The sequence below is a fragment of the Oncorhynchus gorbuscha genome, unplaced genomic scaffold, assembly GCF_021184085.1.
Source record: "Oncorhynchus gorbuscha isolate QuinsamMale2020 ecotype Even-year unplaced genomic scaffold, OgorEven_v1.0 Un_scaffold_587, whole genome shotgun sequence".
Classification (NCBI taxonomy): domain Eukaryota; kingdom Metazoa; phylum Chordata; class Actinopteri; order Salmoniformes; family Salmonidae; genus Oncorhynchus; species Oncorhynchus gorbuscha.
This window is the reverse complement of record NW_025745422.1, coordinates 230529-252328: the sequence shown is the minus strand read 5'-3', so window position 1 is coordinate 252328 and position 21800 is coordinate 230529. Positions and strand designations below refer to the sequence as shown.

General features: G+C 43.7%; 1 protein-coding gene across 3 annotated transcripts in view; it reads left to right on the top strand.

The window, feature by feature from the left end:
• plekho2 (pleckstrin homology domain containing, family O member 2) overlaps nt 1-20415 on the top strand; it is a 28891-nt gene extending 8476 nt beyond the window's left edge. The window contains exons 2-9 of one of the 3 annotated variants that reach the window (XR_006835697.1): nt 6663-6833; nt 9055-9177; nt 16218-16322; nt 16580-16678; nt 16809-17147; nt 17382-17474; nt 17581-19758; nt 19798-20415. Coding sequence is in view for 1 of the 3 variants with exons in the window: in XM_046334209.1 (XP_046190165.1) it covers nt 6663-6833; nt 9055-9177; nt 16218-16322; nt 16580-16678; nt 16809-17147; nt 17382-17474; nt 17581-19284 (2634 nt within the window). In the remaining 2 variants the exon portion in view is untranslated. Of the gene's footprint in view, nt 1-6662; nt 6834-9054; nt 9178-16217; nt 16323-16579; nt 16679-16808; nt 17148-17381; nt 17475-17580 lie in introns of all 3 variants that reach the window. The other 2 variants (XR_006835696.1, XM_046334209.1) reach the window with 2 other exon arrangements.
• The last annotated feature ends 1385 nt before the right edge of the window (nt 20416-21800 follow it).

Sequence of the window (21800 nt, the reverse complement as noted above, 5' to 3'; positions counted from 1 at the left end):
CAATGTTAAGCTGCATAATGGAAGACACAGAGTCAAGCCAACTGCTGTAGTGCAAAATATCTCTTCTATAATGTACACTCTGAGAAAAAAAGGTGCTATCTAGAACCTAAAATGGTTCTTCGGCTTCCCTCAGTGGATAACCCTTTGAAGAACCCTTTTTGGTTCCAGGAAGAACCCCCTTGAGTTCCATATAGAACCCTTTACAGAGAAGGTTCTACATGAAACCCCAAATAGTTTGACCTGGAAGCAAATAGGGTTCTCCTATGAGGACAGCTGAAGAACAATTTTGGAACCCTTTTTCTAACAGTGTAGATGTATCCAGCACCACACCCAGCATTATTGGCAGAGGTGAGCTGTACTGTCAGGCATTGTACAGTACACTGTGATGTGTTCCACTTTCCACTGGCCTGGCCTTCAGTGTGTGTGTGTGTGTGTGTGTGTGTGTGTGTGTGTGTGTGTGTGTGTGTGTGTGTGTGTGTGTGTGTGTGTGTGTGTGTGTGTGTGTGTGTGTGTGTGTGTGTGTGTGTGTGTGTGTGTGTGTGTGTGTGTGTGTGTGTGTGTGTGTGTGTGTGTGTGTGTGTGTGTGTGTGTGTGTCAGAGAGTCAAAGGCCAATCAGTGCTTTCCTCTTTCACTTAGAGACAGCGATGCATGCCATGTTCCTTCTCTCTCATGTCTCTGTTTTGTGGACAATGCACTGTGGAAGACTAATGACTGCCTTTCATCTGTCTCTCTTTCCTTCTCTCTTTCTCTCTCCCTCTCTCTTTCCTTCTCTCTTTCTCTCTCTCTCTCTCTCTCTCTCTCTCTCTCTCTCTCTCTCTCTCTCTCTCTCTCTCTCTCTCTCTTTCCTTCTCTCTCTCTTTCTTTCTCCCTCTCTCTTTCCTTCTCTCTTTCTCTCTCTCTCTCTCTTTCCTTCTCTCTTTCTCTCTCCCTTTCTCTTTCCTTCTCTCTTTCTCTCTCTCTCTCTCTTTCCTTCTCTCTTTCTCTCTCTCTCTCTCTTTCCTTCTCTCTCTCTTTCTCTCTCCCTTTCTCTTTCCTTCTCTCTTTCTCTCTCTCTCTCTCTTTCCTTCTCTCTTTCTCTCTCTCTCTCTCTTTCCTTCTCTCTTTCTTTCTCCCTCTCTTTCCTTCTCTCTTTCTTTCTCCCTCTCTCTTTCCTTCTCTGTATTTCCCTTCCTCCTTCTCTCTCTCTTCCTCTTTCATTCCTCTATCACCTCTAACCTTCTCCCTTCATCTCTTTCTAACTCCTTTAACCTCTCTGTGTCACTCCCCCTCTCTCTCTAGGCCTTTCCTCGCCTCACAGCTGTACCTTTCCTCTGTGTGCAAAGCGGAGCCACTCTTTCCAGTGCTGTCGCAGTGAAAGTGGAAAAACAGCTCGATGACCCTTTAAAAAGACATCCTGTGGAATTTCCTCCAATAGATTCGGAGTGCCTGGGAGTTCTAGACAGGCACCTGCAGTTGTTTGTGTTTCATTCTGTAATAAATTAGGACCAGTCAATTTGCTGCGCAGTGTCTCTAAAGGAGTTTGAGGTAGATAGTGCTGTGAGCTTTAGTTTTACGTTGTTGTTTCTTCATTGGTTAATATTACAAACGCAATCCGCAGTCTTATTCAGTGCTGGAAGTTTCATACTATGTTTGGTAGTAACTGAGTAGCATAGAAAAGCATTGTGATAGAAAGGCATTGTGCTACAGCTACTTAACAGTAATCCTCTGGAACTGTAGTCAGCTTTCTCAGGTCTCAATACCCTGGTTTGGACTATCTCCACGTATGGACAGCTCCATATAACAACAGGGTGGTGTTCATTAAGCAAGAAATGGAAGAAAACCGAATGAAACGGATGGAATACCTAGCAAAACATTTTACAACATTTTTGTTGTGTGCCCTGGCATTCTGCTTCAGATCTGTCCAGTTTCCCAATAGTGATGGAACTTAGGCCTACAAGTGCTTTAACATTGAATATTTCCTACAATGGCTGAAGATGTAACATACGTTTTCCAAAACATCTTCATGCAAGCTCTTTCTGCTACTGGACGGAGAGCATAGGGTTTCACAACCAATGCAAGACAAGATGGAGGAGAGCCTAGTCTCTCGGCAGAGATCACATTTATTTTGGGAGCTAGCTAGCTAAAAGGCTAGGCTATACTGTAGCTAGCGACTTCCACCTAATAATTATCATTGAATTAACTAAAACGGCAACAGTCATAAACATAATTTTTTACATACTATTAAAATACTACTGACTTATACGAATGGGTAATTTTTTACAAATTGCTAGCTATCCTATAAACTCTATCATCGAAAACCACATATTTATATATTGGCAACTTTGTATTTGTAGTCAACTTTGTTCTGAAGTCATCAGCGGTCATAGAGAGGCGGATAAACCATGTGATTCTATGTTTAGCAGGGATCTTCTGTGTATAAAGTGACACGGGAGGGAAAAAAGCATCTTAGCTGCTCTGAGGCAGCCATTAGATTGCGAGCGTTTTTTAATAACGGGATCAGCTCGAAGATTTAATGATTCTCCTACGAAGGTTCTAACGATGAACTTAGCCAACGCCGATAACTATACTATACTATATTATTGGAGGACCAAAAAAAGCAGAATCCGATTAATCGGCAGATTTTTTACATTTATTTGTAATAATGACAATTACAACAATACTGAATGAACACTTATTTTTATCTTAATTGAATACATCAATAAAATCAATTTAGCCTCAAATAAATAATGAAACATGTTCAATTTGGTTTAAATAATGCAAAAAGAAAGTTTTGGAAAAGAAAGTAAAAGTGCAATATGTGCCATGTAAGAAAGCTAAAGTTTAAGTTCCTTGCTCAGAACATGAGAACATATGAAAGCTGGTGGTTCCTTTTAACATGAGTCTTAAATATTCCCAGGTAATAAGTTTTAGGTTGTAGTTATTATAGGAATTATAGGACTATTTCTATCTATACGATTTGTATTTCATATACCTTTGACTATTGGATGTTCTTATAGGCACTTTAGTATTGCCAGTGTAACAGTATAGCTTCTGTCCCTCTCCTCGCTCCTACCTGGGCTCGAACCAGGAACACATCGAGAACAGCCACCCTCGAAGCAGCATTACCTATCGCTCCACAAAAGCCGCGGCCCTTGCAGAGCAAGGGGAACAACTACTCCAAGTCTCAGAGCGAGTGACGTTTGAAACGGTATTAGCGCGTTTCAAACTAGCTAGCCATTTCACATCGGTTACACCAACCTAATCTCGGGAGTTGATAGGCTTGAAGTCATAAACAGCACAATGCTTGAAGCATTACGAAGAGCTGCTGGAAAAACGCACGAAAGTGCTGTCTGAATGAATGCTTACGAGCCTGCTGGTGCCTACTATCGCTCAGTCAGACTGCTCTATCAAATCATAGACTTTTTTATTTTATTTTTATTTCATCTTTATTTAACCAGGTAGGCTAGTTGAGAACAAGTTCTCATTTGCAACTGCGACCTGGCCAAGATAAAGCACAGCAATTCGACACATACAACACAGAGTTACACATGGAATAAACAAAACATACAGTCAATAATACAGTAGAACAAAAGAAAAGTCTATATATAAAAGTCTATATACAGTGTGCAAATAAGGTAAGTTAAGGAATGGTGGCGAAGTAATTACAATATAGCAATTAAACACTGGAATGGTAGATTGGCAGAAGATGAATGTGCAGGTAGAGATACTGGGGTGCAAAGGAGCAAAATAAATAAATACCAGTAGGTAGGCTGTTTACAGATGGGCTATGTACAGGTGCAGTGATCTGTAAGCTGCTCTGACAGCTGGTGCTTAAAGCTAGTGAGGGAGATGTGAGTCTCCAGCTTCAGAGATTTTTGCAATTCTTTCCAGTCATTGGCAGCAGAGAACTGGAAGGAAAGGCGGCCAAAGGAGGAATTGGCTTTGGGTGTGACCAATGAGATATATCTTCTGTAGCACGTGCTACGAGTGGGTGCTGCTATGGTGACCAGTGAGCTGAGATAAGGCGGGGCTTTACCTAGCAGAGACTTGTAGATAACCTGTAGTCAGTGGATTTGGCGACGAGTATGATGCGAAGGCCAACCAACGAGAGCGTACAGGTCGCAATGGTGGGTAGTGTATGGGGCTTTGGTGACAAAATGGATTGCACTGTGATAGACTGCATCCAGTTTGTTGAGTAGAGTGTTGGGGGCTATTTTATAGATGACATCACCGAAGTCGAGGATCGGTAGGATGGTCAGTTTTACGAGGGTATGTTTGGCAGCATGAGTGAAGGATGCTTTGTTGCGATATAGGAAGCCGATTCTAGATTTAATTTTGGATTGGAGATACTTAATGTGAGTCTGGAAGGAGAGTTTACAGTCTAACCAGACACCCAGGTATTTGTAGTTGTCCACGTATTCTAAGTCAGAACCGTCCAGAGTAGTGATGCTGGACAGGCGGGCAGGTGCGGGCAGTGATCGTTTGAATAGCATGCATTTAGTTTTATTTGCGTTTAAGAGCAGTTGGAGGCCACGGAAGGAGAGTTGTATGGCATTGAAGCTCGTCTGGAGGTTAGTTAACACAGTGTCCAAGGAGGGGCCAGAAGTATATAGAATCGTGTCGTCTGCGTAGAGGTGGATCAGAGAATCACCAGCAGCAAGAGCAACATCATTGATGTTTACAGAAAATAGAGTCTGCCTTAATTATAACATAATAACACACAGAAATACGAGCCTTAGGTCATTAATATGGTCGAGTCCGGAAACTATCATCTCGAAAACCAAACATGTCAGCCCTAAGTCTACATATTGCTGTTACATTGCACAACCTTCAATGTTATGTCATAATTACGTAAAATTCTGGCAAATTAGTTTTCAACAAGCCAGGCGACCCAAACTGTTGCATATACCCTGACTCTGTGTGCAATGAACGCAAGAGAAGTGACACAATTTCACCTGGTTAATATTGCATGCTAACCTGGATTTCTTTAAGCTAAATATGCAGGTTTAAAAATATATACTTCTGTGTATTGATTTTAAGAAAGGCATTGATGTTTATGGTTAGGTACAGTCGTGCAACGATTGTGCTTTTTTTCCGCAAATGCGCTTTTGTTAAATCATCCCCCCGTTTGGCTGTCTTTGTTAGGAAGAAATAGTCTTCACACATTAATATGCAACGCAGGACACACTAGATAAACTAGTAATATCATTAACCATGTGTTGTTAACTAGTGATTATGATTGATTGACTAATTGTTTTTTATAAGATAAGTTTAATGCGAGCTAGCAACTTACCTTGGCTTCTTACTGCATTCGCGTAACAGGCAGGCTCCTCGTGGAGTGCAATGTAAGTCAGGTGGTTAGAGCGTTGGACTAGTTAACCGTAAGGTTGCAAGATTGAATCCCAGAGCTGACAAGGTAAAAATATGTTGTTCTGCCCCTGAACAAGGCAGGTAACCCAATGTTCCTAGGCCGTCATTGAAAATAAGAATGTGTTCTTAACTGTCTTGCCTTGTTACATAAAGGTGTAAAAAATAATAATAATAATCAGCCAAATCGGTGTCCAAACATACCAATTTCTGATTGTTATGAAAACTTGAAATCGGCCCTAATTAATCGGCCATTCCGATTAATCGGTCGACATCTACTTAACATGCTTTTGGGAAACCGGACCCTGGGAAGTCTTTTCCGAATAACACAACTGAAAGAACCCCTTGTGATTTTGATCATTTCACTTTTATATTTCAGTTCCTAACTTCAAATGTTTTGAGATGTAAATAAATCATATTTTATTATGGGGATGTTTTTCTTTCAGCCGCTTGAAAGAAGTTCTACTTTTACAATACTTTATACATACTTTCTGCATGTTGATTTGTATGGTGCTGTTTTTTACTTTAAGTGTATCCTTACCCAAATCAAGTAATGTACTTTGATGTAATACACATGTTCCACTCAATGTAGACAGAAAGACAGAAGATGGCCTCCTTACGTGACCTCAGTGTACAGAATAGGAAACTGATACTAAGCTGAAATGTGATACTAAGAAAAAACACCTGAGAGCAGAGAGAGAAAAGAGTGAACTGCCTGGAAATAAGTGTTTTTCTGAGGTGAGAAACAGAGCAGCAGAGGAGGAAGAGGCAGTGTAAAAATGAAATGAACTGTTACTAAATAAGAGTTGTCGGTGTTAACTTAGCTGCACATGCCTCAAGTGTCATCATTAACCACTATAGTGTCAGTTCTCCTACAGCTTGCAGTGCCCTTGGACTTACTGAGTGTCACAGCTCTCTGCAGTGCCACAGCGGGGCCTATTGAGAAGTCAGGTTTCAGGCGTTTACAAAGTCACTTCGTTTTGAGCCAGACACAGCACAAGAAATGTAGCAAGAGTATGAAGAGAAACATGCTCTAATACTTACTAGACACATTTTAGGTTTAATTAGGCCACGTTCCAATCCTTATGACTAGCTCTCCCTCCGTGTCTCCTTTCCTAAACAACCACTGATATTATGAACAGACCACACCATACAGGAAATACTATAACCATAGCCTACATAATGGAAACACACTTTGCCCTCTCACTCACCTGTAAGTGATGATGAAGGGAAGGAGGAAAGAGTATTGAGACATAGCCTCGAGTGTAAGTTTGCTGTGTGCGACTCTGATTTCCTTCCGCTGTTGTCCTCCCAGGAAGTGAAAGAGGACCCCACCAGGCCCAACGAGGACCCCACCAGGTCCAAAGAGACCATGTCCACATGGAAGGCCGGTTGGGTGAAAAAGGCCTCAGGCAGATTCCTGGCCAGCTATAAGGACCGCTACATCCAGGTGGAGAGGACAGAGCTTGTGGTGTACGAGAATGAGGTACGCTACATTTCTATAAACTATTAAAGGCCCAGTGCAGTCAGATGATACCCTGTATCAATGCATTGTATGCATGTCTGTCAGATGATATCCTGTATCAATGCATGTCTGTCAGATGATATCCTATATCAATGCATGTTTGTCAGATGATATCCTGTATCAATGCATTGTATGCATGTCTGTCAGATGATATCCTGTATCAATGCATTGTATGCATGTCTGTCAGATGATATCCTGTATCAATGCATTGTATGCATGTCTGTCAGATGATATCCTGTATCAATGCATTGTATGCATGTCTGTCAGATGATATCCTGTATCAATGCATTGTATGCATGTCTGTCAGATGATATCCTATATCAATGCATTGTATGCATGTCTGTCAGATGATATCCTATATCAATGCATTGTATGCATGTCTGTCAGATGATATCCTGTATCAATGCATGTCTGTCAGATGATATCCTGTATCAATGCATGTCTGTCAGATGATATCCTGTATCAATGCATGTCTGTCAGATGATATCCTGTATCAATGCATTGTATGCATGTCTGTCAGATGATATCCTGTATCAATGCATTGTATGCATGTCTGTCAGATGATATCCTGTATAATCAATGCATTGTATCAATGCATGTCTGTCAGATATCCTATATCAATGCATGTCTGTCATTATACCCTGTATGCATGTCTGTCAGATGTATCAATGCATGTCTGTCAGATGATATCCTGTGCATGCATGTCTGTCAGATGATATCCTGTATCAATGCATGTCTGTCAGATGATATCCTGTATCAATGCATTGTATGCATGTCTGTCAGATGATATCCTGTATCAATGCATTGTATGCATGTCTGTCAGATGATATCCTATATCAATGCATTGTATGCATGTCTGTCAGATGATATCCTATATCAATGCATTGTATGCATGTCTGTCAGATGATATCCTATATCAATGCATTGTATGCATGTCTGTCAGATGATATCCTGTATCAATGCATTGTATGCATGTCTGTCAGATGATATCCTATATCAATGCATTGTATGCATGTCTGTCAGATGATATCCTATATCAATGCATTGTATGCATGTCTGTCAGATGATATCCTATATCAATGCATTGTATGCATGTCTGTCAGATGATATCCTATATCAATGCATTGTATGCATGTCTGTCAGATGATATCCTGTATCAATGCATTGTATGCATGTCTGTCAGATGATATCCTATATCAATGCATTGTATGCATGTCTGTCAGATGATATCCTATATCAATGCATATCAATGCGTATGCATGTCTGTCAGATGATATCCTGTATCAATGCATTGTATGCATGTCTGTCAGATGATATCCTATCAATCATTGTATGCATGTCTGTCAGATGATATCCTGTATTGATATCCTATCATATGATATCATCAATGCATCTGTCAGATGATATCCTATATCAATGCATTGTATGCATGTCTGTCAGATGATATCCTATATCAATGCATTGTATGCATGTCTGTCAGATGATATCCTATATCAATGCATTGTATGCATGTCTGTCAGATGATATCCTGTATCAATGCATTGTATGCATGTCTGTCAGATGATATCCTATATCAATGCATTGTATGCATGTCTGTCAGATGATATCCTATATCAATGCATTGTATGCATGTCTGTCAGATGATATCCTATATCAATGCATTGTATGCATGTCTGTCAGATGATATCCTATATCAATGCATTGTATGCATGTCTGTCAGATGATATCCTATATCAATGCATTGTATGCATGTCTGTCAGATGATATCCTATATCAATGCATTGTATGCATGTCTGTCAGATGATATCCTATATCAATGCATTGTATGCATGTCTGTCAGATGATATCCTGTATCAATGCATTGTATGCATGTCTGTCAGATGATATCCTATATCAATGCATTGTATGCATGTCTGTCAGATGATATCCTATATCAATGCATTGTATGCATGTCTGTCAGATGATATCCTGTATCAATGCATTGTATGCATGTCTGTCAGATGATGTACTGTTCTCTTTCACTTTTGATAACTATTTCCATAAACACTCAGTAGTCCTTCAATTTCCACCTGGCAGATTTATAAACATTAAACACACACACGTTCTTCTGGAATAGAACGTCAGTTAATTAAAGGTGCAATTTGCCCTTTAGAGTAAACAACGTTCTGCCTCTTTGGTGCAGGACCTTGCGACCTACTTGGAGAAAGTGGACCTGGAAAACTACGATAAGTGTCACGAGTTGAGGAGCGCCTTCACGAAGAAGAATAGACTGGTGTTGATACGAGCGGCCAAATCAGGGAATAAGGTGAGCACTATTTCACAACCTTGTAAGCGAGCAGAGAGACGTGTCTTGTCTCTGAATCTCTGAATCAAAAGGTCTGTCTGTTTGCTTGACAAACCTGGGTTTCAAATATTACTTGTTTTCTTTCAAAAACATTAACAGTTTGATCGAAAACCAAGGCTGGTTTTCGATCAAACTCTTAACGTTTTTGAAAGAAATCAAATAATATTTGAAACCCAGGATTGCCAGATGAGCAGGGATTGCACTTTTGGGAATGTTCCATTGTTTCCATTGTACCAGGAAAGCTCAATCAAGCACAGCTAAAACCCAGGTCTACTCCCAGAGGTTCATTTATGTCAGGAGCATTACTGTAAATGAAACAGCCATATGTAATGTTGGCCTGTGATGAGAAAACCATAGAATGAGAAATTGATCAAATGGACAAAGCTCCTCATACATGTGCAATGCATCAATTATTCAAGCATTTCAAATGTCAATTTGAATGGAAATGTCTGTTCTACTGACTCACATGCTATGGTTGAAACTCAGAAGACAGATGCTGTCACATAGTGATGTCATCATCAGCAAGGCTTGTCTTGAGCTATTTCTTAACGGACACAAAGGAGAGCGATCTGGGAAAATGACCTGAGTTGGACTGTCAGTCATCCAGACAAAGTGTTTCTCAACCTCCAGTCTGTAGACCGGCGCTGGCCCATGGAAGAATGCTGTCAGTCGTCCAGACAAAGTGTTTCTCAACCTCCAGTCTGTAGACCGGCGCTGGCCCATGGAAGAATGCTGTCAGTCGTCCAGACAAAGTGTTTCTCAACCTCCAGTCTGTAGACCGGCGCTGGCCCATGGAAGTATGCTGTCATGTCCAGACAAAGTGTTTCTCAACCTCCAGTCTGTAGACAGGCGCTGGCCCATGGAAGAATGCTGTCAGAGACAAAGTGTTTCTCAACCTCCAGTCTGTAGACCGGCGCTGGAAGAATGCTGTCAGTCAGACAAAGTGTTTCTCAACCTCCAGTCTGTAAGATGGAAGAATGCTGTCAGTCGTCCAGACAAAGTGTTTCTCAACCTCCAGTCTGTAGACCGGCGCTGGCCCATGGAAGAATGCTGTCAGTCGTCCAGACAAAGTGTTTCTCAACCTCCAGTCTGTAGACCGGCGCTGGCCCATGGAAGAATGCTGTCAGTCGTCCAGACAAAGTGTTTCTCAACCTCCAGTCTGTAGACCAGCGCTGGCCCATGGAAGAATGCTGTCAGTCAGATAGTCAGCTCACAGAGATTTAGTCAATTCTCAAGTGATTGTTTTAATTCAAGAGGTCAAGTTGACCTCTGAAAAGTGGGAGTGGAGGTCAAATAGAAAAAAATCAGTAGGTGTTCCAGGTCAGAGTTGGTCCAAAGCGTGCTGCTCCATGGTATGAAAGAAACTGACAAACTGGTCTGGACTAAAGTATCATATAACTAATACCTTTCATTCAATATCTTAGTTAGTCTCCAGCTTGTCTTCAGTGTGTATAAAGCTTTGTGCTCATTCACTCAACTAAACTTTAGACACTAAACTGTAGATTCTGAAATGTTCAAGTTTAAAACCTCTGAACAATTTTCTCGCTTGGAAAGGTGACAAGCTCTTACCCTTGAAGTCAGCAGGTTTATTCTTTCTCTCTCTGAGACTGCAGATATGTGTGGCACCACTGCTCAGAGATCATCAAAGCGGCCAGAGAGTGTAATTATGGGCTTTCAAGGCCTTGAGGCTTCACAGAGGTGGATGCAGTATGCTAACAGGCCGGCCATAGAAGAGGTTGTCTTTGAAGAATCTGTCTGTCTGTCTGTCTGTCTGTCTGTCTGTCTGTCTGTCTGTCTGTCTGTCTGTCTGTCTGTCTGTCTGTCTGTCTGTCTGTCTGTCTGTCTGTCTGTCTGTCTGTCTGTCTGTCTGTCTGTCTGTCTGTCTGTCTGTCTGTCTGTCTGCCTGCCTGCCTGCCTGCCTGCCTGCCTGCCTGCCTGCCTGCCTGCCTGCCTGCCTGCCTGCCTGCCTGCCTGCCTGCCTGCTATTCTGTGTGTGTGTCTGCCTGCCTGCCTGTCTGTCTGTGTGTGCCTGTCTGTCTGTGGCGTAAATAACCCATAGAGGCAGGGGTAAAGAACCATTTACTATCAATCTCACAACCTTCTGGTTTCAAGGCAAACATGCTAAACAGCAGGGTTCAGGTCAATTCCATTTAAATTCAGGAAGTAAACGTAAAATCCTACTTCATTCCAATTGTCCACGATACAAAAGTAATCGGGGTAAAGCTCCTGTCCCTCCTATAGGTTAAATCCCCAGTCCCTCCTATGGGTTAAAGCCCTAGTCCCTCCTATGGGTTAAAGCCCCAGTCCCTCCTATAGGTTAAATCCCCAGTCCCTCCTATGGGTTAAAGCCCTAGTCCCTCCTATGGGTTAAAGCCCTAGTCCCTCCTATGGGTTAAAGCCCCAGTCCCTCCTCTGGGTTAAAGCCCCAGTCCCTCCTCTGGGTTAAAGCCCCAGTCCCTCCTCTGGGTTAAAGCCCCAGTCCCTCTTATGGGTTAAAGCCCCAGTCCCTCTTATGGGTTTAAGCCCCAGTCCTTCCTATACTTTAAAGCCCCAGTCCCTCCTATGTGTTACTGACTGTGTGATTATGAGATACACACACACATTAACACACATGCACACACACACACACACACAGTTCTGGGTCACTCTTCATCATAACCCCTGAATTTGAGAAGTTGAAGATTTCAGATGGTAAGGGAATGGATGGACTGATACAGGAGGGCATGGATGGACTGATACAGGAGAGAATGGATGGACTGATACAGGAGGGCATGGATGGACTGATACAGGAAGGCATGGATGGACTGATACAGGAGGGCATGGATGGACTGATACAGGAGGGCATGGATGGACTGATACAGGAGGGCATGGATGGACTGATACAGGAGGGCATGGATGGACTGATACAGGAGGGCATGGATGGACTGATACAGGAGGGATTGGATGGACTGATACAGGAGAGAATGGATGGACTGATACAGGAGGGCGTGGATGGACTGATACCTCTTTAAGGAATACCTAGGATAGGATAAGTAATCCCTCTCACCCCCCCCCCCCTTTAAGATTTAGATGCACTATTGTAAAGTGACTGTTCCACTGGATGTCATAAGGTGAATGCACCAATTTGTAAGTCGCTCTGGATAAGAGCGTCTGCTAAATGACTTAAATGTAAATGTAATGATACAGGAGGGAATGGATGGACTGATACAAGAGGGAATGGATAGACTGATACAAGAGGGAATGGATGGACTGATACAGGAGGGCATGGATGGACTGATACAGGAGAGAATGGATGGACTGATACAGGAGGGCATGGATGGACTGATACAGGAGGGCATGGATGGACTGATACAAGAGGGAATGGATGGACTGATACAGGAGGGCATGGATGGACTGATACAGGAGAGAATGGATGGACTGATACAGGAGGGCATGGATGGACTGATACAGGAGGGCATGGATGGACTGATACAGGAGGGCATGGATGGACTGATACAGGAGGGCATGGATGGACTGATACAGGAGGGCATGGATGGACTGATACAGGAGAGAATGGATGGACTGATACAAGAGGGAATGGATGGACTGATACAGGAGGGCATGGATGGACTGATACAGGAGAGAATGGATGGACTGATACAGGAGGGCATGGATGGACTGATACAGGAGGGCATGGATGGACTGATACAGGAGGGCATGGATGGACTGATACAGGAGGGCATGGATGGACTGATACAGGAGGGCATGGATGGACTGATACAGGAGAGAATGGATGGACTGATACAAGAGGGCATGGATGGACTGATACAGGAGAGAATGGATGGACTGATACAAGAGGGCATGGATGGACTGATACAGGAGAGAATGGATGGACTGATACAGGAGGGCATGGATGGACTGATACAGGAGAGAATGGATGGACTGATACAGGAGGGCATGGATGGACTGATACAGGAGAGAATGGATGGACTGATATAGGAGGGGATGGATAGACTGATACAAGAGGGAATGGATGGACTGATACAGGAGGGCATGGATGGACTGATACAGGAGGGAATGGATGGACTTATACAGGAGGGAATGGATGGACTGATACAGGAGGGCATGGATGGACTGATACAGGAGGGCATGGATGGACTGATACAGGAGGGCATGGATGGACTGATACAGGAGGGCATGGCTGGACTGATACAGGAGGGCCTATTTCATATCGAAAGCATTTAGGACTGTATGAATGTGTGCAGGTGGAGCTGAGGTCCCCTTGGCCCAGATCAAGGACAGTGGAAAAAGTCTCAAGAAATGTGGAAGATTCCAAAGTGGTGAAATAGAATGTATCACTAACAAATGAGGAGACTGGAGAGTTGGCCAACGCCACAACTTGAGCAGATGTCAGAGGAAGGGGTGTCTGTGTGTGTGTGTGTGTGTGTGTGTGTGTGTGTGTGTGTGTGTGTGTGTGTGTGTGTGTGTGTGTGTGTGTGTGTGTGTGTGTGTGTGTGTGTGTGTGTGTGTGTGTGTGTGTGTGTGTGTGTGTGTGTGTGTGTGTGTGTGTGTGTGTGTGTGTGTGTGTGTGTGTGTGTGTGTGTGTGTGTGTCACTTTTTCCCCTGTCCTAAATACAGTGACCAGGCAGGAGAGGAGTGTGAGTCAGACTGCTTAGCCCACAGATTTATTTTAATGCAGCAGCCCTCAACAGCTTGGAAAGACTTTTGGAGTTGAACTATATGCTGGCCTGTACACTTCCATTAAACACTGAACACGTCAGGTTCTCTGTGGTTCTGACTCTGGAACTGGGCTTTAAACTGGGTTTTGACACACTTCCTAGAGTCAGGAGGCTATGTTGGTCTGTATGTAGTATAAATATATCTGACATGCACTCAAAAATGTCAGCAGGGTGCAAACAAACATAATAAACTTGATAAAATAGAGAAAGTCCCACACTGCACCAGACAATAGAGAACGTCTACATGTAATTCTGCTGGTGTTGGTTTTGGAGGCTAGATAGACGTCGTTAAGCATCTGTTAAGGGTCTTACATATACTGGGCCCTAGCAAGACACCGGATGCCACACCTCCTTCATGAACACCAAGCACACCACTTGAACAATAGGCTGTATAAATAAAGTCTTTACAAAAACAAACAAAGAGGAAGAAAAGTAAACATCTGTGAACTTTCATTATGTCGCTGGAAGATTTAGTCAGTGGGGAACCCTGAAGATAATGAGACGCGTTAATAATGTTTGCTGTGGTTCGACGCATTTGTTGTTATGGTGCGAAATATTTGTCCCAATGCCACCCCCCCCCACACACACACACACACACATACATACATACATACACACCCACACTGTCCCGGGTGGCACTTTAGTATTTGTCTATTTCTTAAATCAACATATTCCAGGATGCAACCTACTTATTGTTTTTGTGCACTCTAGTTTCCTGTTTGGTTTTGGTTTCTTTAGGGAGGAGGTTTTTATCAGGGAGAATTGTGTGAAGTAAGCAGTTGGTTGTGCTGGCCCTAGCACTCTCAAGACAAACCAAAGGGCTTTCCACGCATTTGATTTGCCAACTTTTATTTCAGTCTCTGTCTGGTCGCCGGGTCACCTGAAACAGCAGAGAGCTCAATGCTGAGCGGATGGAACCACACCTGGGTTCAAATTCTATTTGAAATACTTTCAAATACTTTATATGTTCTTGGTTCCATTGCCTGTTGCCATGGAACCAATAGTGAAGAGCAAACCCTTCCCACCTGGCACTCTGCACCAGGCCGACTCAAACGCTCAAATTATTTTAAATATTTCAAATAGTAGTTGAACCCAGGTCTAGATGGAACAACAGTCAGCTTTTGGCCCGTAGAAAGTAGAAACCTATTTAACATTCACAACAGACACCCCTGTAATACAGACTCCAAAGTCCACAAACACTAACAAAGAAACGTCTATGTAAAACATTTGTCATCATTTCTGCTCAAAGCTGTGGATATTTGCATGTTCTGTGATGCATTGCATTTACACAGCTGTTTTATGGAGCTTTAAAAGCTATTTGTAGTTTAGCTTCTAAAGATACAGTATTGTAGTTTAGCTTCTAAAGATACAGTATTGTAGTTTTGAGTTGGCGCTGTTGTCGTTCAGTGTGAATGGACAGAGAGGGTTTGACCAGGATGTTAAGAGCTACTTGGATGCCCCTGCACTCCCTCCCTGGTAACCCTGTTTAGCTCTCTGGCTTGGCCTCAGTAGAAGGTATGTCAAAAGGAACAAAGATGGCCTTCAGACTAGTTCAGCCAGTGCATGTCCCAGAACTGCCACCGAGACAGAACTTTTAGTTTCTCGCTCTAATCTGTTGTACTCAGTGCTCTGAATAGAATAGAATGTATGTCTGTCCTATTCTTACATATTTGATTATTTTCTATTCTATTCTCCATCCTGGCCCTAGTTTCTTAACTCCACTGTGGGACTGTTTTGTACAGTGGTTTTGTAGATTCAGACCTTTCTGATCCTTAATCTAAATTCTATTCTCCATCCTGGCCCTAGTTTTGAACAGTGGTTTTGTAGATTCAGACCTTTCTGATCCTTAATCTAAATTCTATTCTCCATCCTGGCCCTAGTTTTGAACAGTGGTTTTGTCGATCTGTTTTTTTCCTCTTTCCTGGTTTTGACATTTATTTGACAGCAAAAATTCTCTGTTGAAAATGTTTGATAGGAATTCTGTAGTATTGGATTATGTAGTTATCTCCAGCGCTATTCTAAGGTTGGCACTCAGCAATGTATTCATAATTCCCTGTTTCTAATTATTACGTCAGTGGTGGAATCCAAGTTGTTTAGGCGAAGAACTAAATGGCACAATTAACATACATTCTTTGGCGTTTGCTGTTTGATTACAGCACCTTGGTTAGTGACAGTGTTTTCTTTTCATTCTAGGTTTAATAGTAATTAAGGAATGATTGACAGCTCTCCAGGTTATGTGCCTTTGTTCTAATGTTCTAAGCTCTGTGTTCTCCTGGTTCCCAGGTCCATGATGTCAAGTTCCAGGCTCAGAACCCGGAGGAGAAGGAGGCTTGGATTAAGGCCTTTAGTGACGGCATCAACAGAGCAAAGAATAAGATATTTGACGAGGTGAAGTGTTTTCCTTAATGCTGAAAAGCATGTTTCGTAACCAGTGTGGTATAAGCATAGCCTGGTCCCAGATCGGTTTGTGTTCTCTTGCCAACTCCTATGGTCATTCCAAACATGATCTAGGACCAGGCTAATATAAGCACTATCTTTATTACAATCCCAGGAACAAGAAATGTTGGGAACCCCTAGAAACCAGTGGTGTTCGACACTCATGTACCAGTGCTCCAATATCAAACCATTCCTTTTTTTTGTCCCAGGTGAAGGTAGATGAGACCAGTCAGTTGGAGCACGCAACACGCACAAGGCCGAAAGGAAACCGTAACAGAAGACCACCGACCAGGATACACATGAAAGAGGTGTGTGTTTTATCTGCAACATAGTGCTGAGTGATAGTGTGTGATGCTGATAAATGCATCATGTTATACTATGTGTTTATACAATTCATTGGAATAAGATGTCTGTTAAACCCCTCCCCTCATCTTCCAGGTTGCCAACGTCTCATCAGACGGCATTCTCCGGCATGACCTGGACGTGGTGGATGCCAGCATCCCCAACGGGACACACCAGATCACCACAGACACCACTGAGACTCCCAAAATGTCTGTGAAGCCCCCCATGCCCCCCACGTCCAAACCCAGCGAGGCCCCAGAGGAGTGTCAGACCACCCAGAGCCCTGACGAAGGTCTGCCATCTGAAACGGAGCCCAGTCCCCAGAAGGTCCTGAAGCACCCCATGCCGCCCTCCAAAGAGGCCGAGACGGCTGCTGCTTCTGCAGGGGACCAACTCCCTGATGAGACTAGCACTGACAGAAGCCCAGAGAAAAAGGTTGCATTTTTAAAACATTATAGTACATATTCTGTTTCACATGCACATGCGTATCAGTGGAGGCTGCTGAGGGGAGGACGGCTCATAATAATGGCTATATTTGATACCATTCCACTCCAGAGCCCGTCCTCCTCAATTAAGTGGTACGCATGTACAAACGCATCCACACACACGTCTGTGGTGAACACACGCACACACACACGCACACACAAACATTGTTATTCATTTGTCCAGGTCCTGAAGCCTCCTATGCCGCCCTCCAAAGAGGCCAAGCCCACAGCGTCTGCCGAGGACCAACCACCTGGAGAGACCAGCCCTGAGAAAAAGGTGCATATCATTTGTTGTTTTACCCTCTTCTTTCCATGTATTTTACAATGTGTTGTAACAACCATATGAAAGATGTTAAGTAAATAACATTTGATTTGATTCCAAGGTCCTGAAGACGCCCATGCCCCCCTCCAAAGAGGCCAAGCCCACTGCTCCAGCCGGAGACCAACCCCCCAGGAACACCAGCCCCGAGGGCAGCCCAGAGCAGGGCTTCGAGTCAGCACCACCGCCCACCCCTCCCGGCAAACCAATCGGCGGCTCCACAGACAACCTGGCCGAGGCCTCCCAATCCAGCCAGGAACACAGGCCGCCCACCCCACCATCCAAAGACAAAAAGCCCACTCAGACAGCCGTGCAGGAGAGTACAGAGGAGGCTAATGGGATGAGGAAGAAAGGTGAAGAGGATGAAGTAGGGGAGAAGGAGGAAGAGGGTTCTGAAATGATTGCATCTGATGTTCAACAAAGCAGTATCCTTGAGGGGGCTGAGGATGAGGAGGAGTCTCCTTCCTCTCAGCTTACATCACCCATGACCCCACTAGAGGTCAAAGTTGAAACCTCTGTGACTGACCACCCAGAGGTCACCACCACCACCACCATAGAAGAAGAGACGCAGAAAGTTGCCAAGCCCATGGCTCAAGAACAAGAGTCTGCCACTAGTGGTGGAGTGGATATATCCCCCAATGAAGAACCTCAGACAATGAAGTCTTCCCAACTCACAGTAACGCCGTCAGTTCAGACACCGGAGCCAATCAAAAAGAGCCCTGGCCCTCCCAGACCTCCCACAAAGAAGAAGCCTGTCGTCCTCCCTCCTCCCAAAGCAGTGGTGGTGGCTCAAGACGTCCACCTAAGCGAGCCTAAGAACCAAGCGACAGACAAAACCAAGAACATCATCATCAACACCACACCAGGAGAGAAACTCAACTCTATCACTTCACCAACACCAGCCGTGGTGACCACAACCAGTCCGACTGAAGAAACAGAGGACCTGAAAGTTCCTGTGGTCGTTGAGACTAAGTCTGAGTTCCCAGTCGTAGTTCTCTCTCTGAGTGACCCTGAGCCAGACAGCTCCTGCTCCAGCCCCATGTCCTGCCACCTCTCCCCGGAAAAGAAGAGTGAGCGTGAAGAGGAAAAGTCAGTCGACAGCGGCCAACACTCGGACATCGATGTCGATGAAGAATGGTCAGAGAGCAGGGACACTTTGGCAGCCTCCACCGCTGCCCTAATGGGCAGCCAAGCTGGCCTGGACGCGCTGATGGATGAGAGTCAAGACGGAGACACGGAGACCCCCGGCAGCTTGGGACTCAGCACTGTGGAGGACTGCCCTTCTACGACCCAGACGCCCCAGGACAATCACTCTGGCCTACACTCCACCTTCCTCCAGGTGAGGGTCAGTCAGGCCTCCCATTGTCCCCCCATCCCCTTCAAACCCTTAGCCAAGCTCATGTCCACCTCTTTGGGGGATCTCCTCTCTGAGGCCTCATTGGGTGAAAACATGAAACAGCCAATCACAGACGTGGCCGTGACAAAGGCCACCGTGGGTCCACAAAACTTAACAGATCTTGAAAATGAAGTGGCCCTGGAGCTGGAAAATACAGAGGAGCTCCTGGGGAGCGTCGTCCCCAAAGGGAGCACCGAGGTTGGGCAGAACTCAGCCCTAGCGGGGGGCAATAGCCTGGAGGACAGGTCGCCGGAGGAGCTGCTAGCCAGAGCCATGGAGAAGCTGAGGAAAGCAGACCAGTTCCTCAGGCAGGCCAAGTGTATAAAAGACTCAAAACATTCTGAGAATAATGCCAAGAGAAACAGCTGGTGATTGTTAAATATGAAGGAGAAGTAAGGAAAATGTATTGATTAATGGTGATGGAAAGTAGTAGCTCGGAAGGATGACAGGTGTTTTCTTATTCTGGCTGATTATGCAGCATATTTATGCAAGTGTTCTGCTGAGATTTAGCTAAGTGCAATTTTTTCAACTTTCACTTTTCTCCTGCAAATGGAGGTTGATTGTACTTTTTGTACTTAAAAATGTATTTTACATTCCACATTGATCATCATCACTTTCCCAAGGACATTTACTTGAATACTTACAACCCCCGATCAAACTTTTTAATGATATGTTTTAGGATGTTTCAAATTGACGTAAGTCTTAGGGGATGTCGGAAAAGCCTGCAACTCTTTGTAATCCACGTTTTGAATGGATACAGATTGGTTTCCTCTGTAATCCTGCCAATCAAACCATGAGGACATTTGAAGTAATCATGTTTATGTAGTTGTAGTAATCATGTATGAGGTGGGTTGTGTTTATGTAGTTGTAGTAATCATGTATGAGGTGGGTTGTGTTTATGTAGTTGTAGTAATCATGTATGAGGTGGGTTGTGTTTATGTAGTTGTAGTAATCATGTATGAGGTGGGTTGTATGAGGTAGTTCATGAAAATATAATTTTCTTGAGAAGTTATTTGAATAAAGGTTCAGAAAGTGAATCATTTATCAAGTATAAATGAAGACAGTTCGCTGTTGTAGCTTTGGTGTTTCATCCATTAAAAACAGGTGCAAACTTTTCACCAGTTCCAAATGCATAGCAAATGTGACCTTAACTCTGTTCTGGAAAATACCTATCAGGCCAGGTTTATATACCATTTCACAAAAGGTTTCAGACTGCACATTGCAAAACAGGAACTACACACTTAGAAATAAATCTAGAACCTAAAAGGGTTCTTCGGCTGTCCCAATAAGAAAACCCTTTGAAGAACCATTTTAGGTTCCAGAAAGAACCCTTTTGATTCCAGGTGAACCCTATTGGGTTCCATGTAGAACCCTTTCCCAGAAGAACCCAAAGAGTTCTACCTGGAACAAAAAGAGTTATCCTATGGGACAGCCAAAGAACCCTTTTGGAACCCTTTGTTCTAAGAGTGTAGGCGGTATGATTACTGAGCTACTGCCCCAGTAAAAGTGTTAGTTGTATCTACTCTCAAGCCCCAGTAATGATGCCTACTCCCCAGTAATGTTATCACCTAGCCCCAGTAATGTTGTGTTGTATCTACTCTCACCTAGCCCCAATAATGTTGTGTTGTATCTTGCCCCAGTAATGTTGTGTTGTATCTACTCTCACCTAGCCCCAGTAATGTTATGTTGTATCTACCCTCACCTAGCCCCAGTAATGTTGTGTTGTATCTACTCACCTCCCCACTACTAGCCCCAGTAATGTTGTGTTGTATCTACTCTCACCTAGCCCCAGTAATGTTGTGTTGTATCTACTCTCACCTAGCCCCAATAATGTTGTGTTGTATCTACTCTCACCTAGCCCCAGTAATGTTATGTTGTATCTACCCTCACCTAGCCCCAGTAATGTTATGTTGTATCTACTCTCACCCCCCAATAATGTTGTGTTGTATCTACCTAGCCCCAGTAATGTTATGTTGTATCTACCCTCACCTAGCCCCAGTAATGTTATGTTGTATCTACTCTCACCTAGCCCCAATAATGTTATGTTGTATCTACTCTCACCTAGCCCCAGTAATGTTATGTTGTATCTACTCTCACCTAGCCCCAATAATGTTGTGTTGTTGTATCTCACTAGCCCCAGTAATGTTGTGTTGTATCTACTCTCACCTAGCCCCAGTAATGTTGTGTTGTATCTACTCTCACCTAGCCCCAGTAATGTTGTGTTGTATCTACTCTCCCCACCTAGCCCCAGTAATGTTGTGTTGTATCTACTCTCACCTAGCCCCAGTAATGTTGTGTTGTATCTACTCTCACCTAGCCCCAGTAATGTTGTGTTGTATCTACTCTCAGCCCCAGTAATGCTACCCCTAGCCCCAGTAATGTTGTGTTGTATCTACTCTCACCTAGCCCCAGTAATGTTGTGTTGTATCTACTCTCACCTAGCCCCAGTAATGTTGTGTTGTATCTACTCTCACCTAGCCCCAGTAATGTTATGTTGTATCTACTCCCCAGTCACCTAGCCCCAGTAATGTTGTGTTGTATCTACTCTCACCTAGCCCCAGTAATGTTGTGTTGTATCTACTCTCACCTAGCCCCAGTAATGTTATGTTGTATCTACTCTCACCATAGCCCCAGTAGCCCCAATAATGTTGTGTTGTATCTACTCTCACCTAGCCCCAGTAATGTTGTGTTGTATCTACCCTCACCTCCCCACCTAGCCCCAGTAATGTTGTGTTGTATCTACTCACCTCACTACTAGCCCCAGTAATGTTGTGTTGTATCTACTCTCACCTAGCCCCAGTAATGTTATGTTGTGTATCTACTCTCACCTAGCCCCAGTAATGTTGTGTTGTATCTACTCTCACCTAGCCCCAGTAATGTTATGTTGT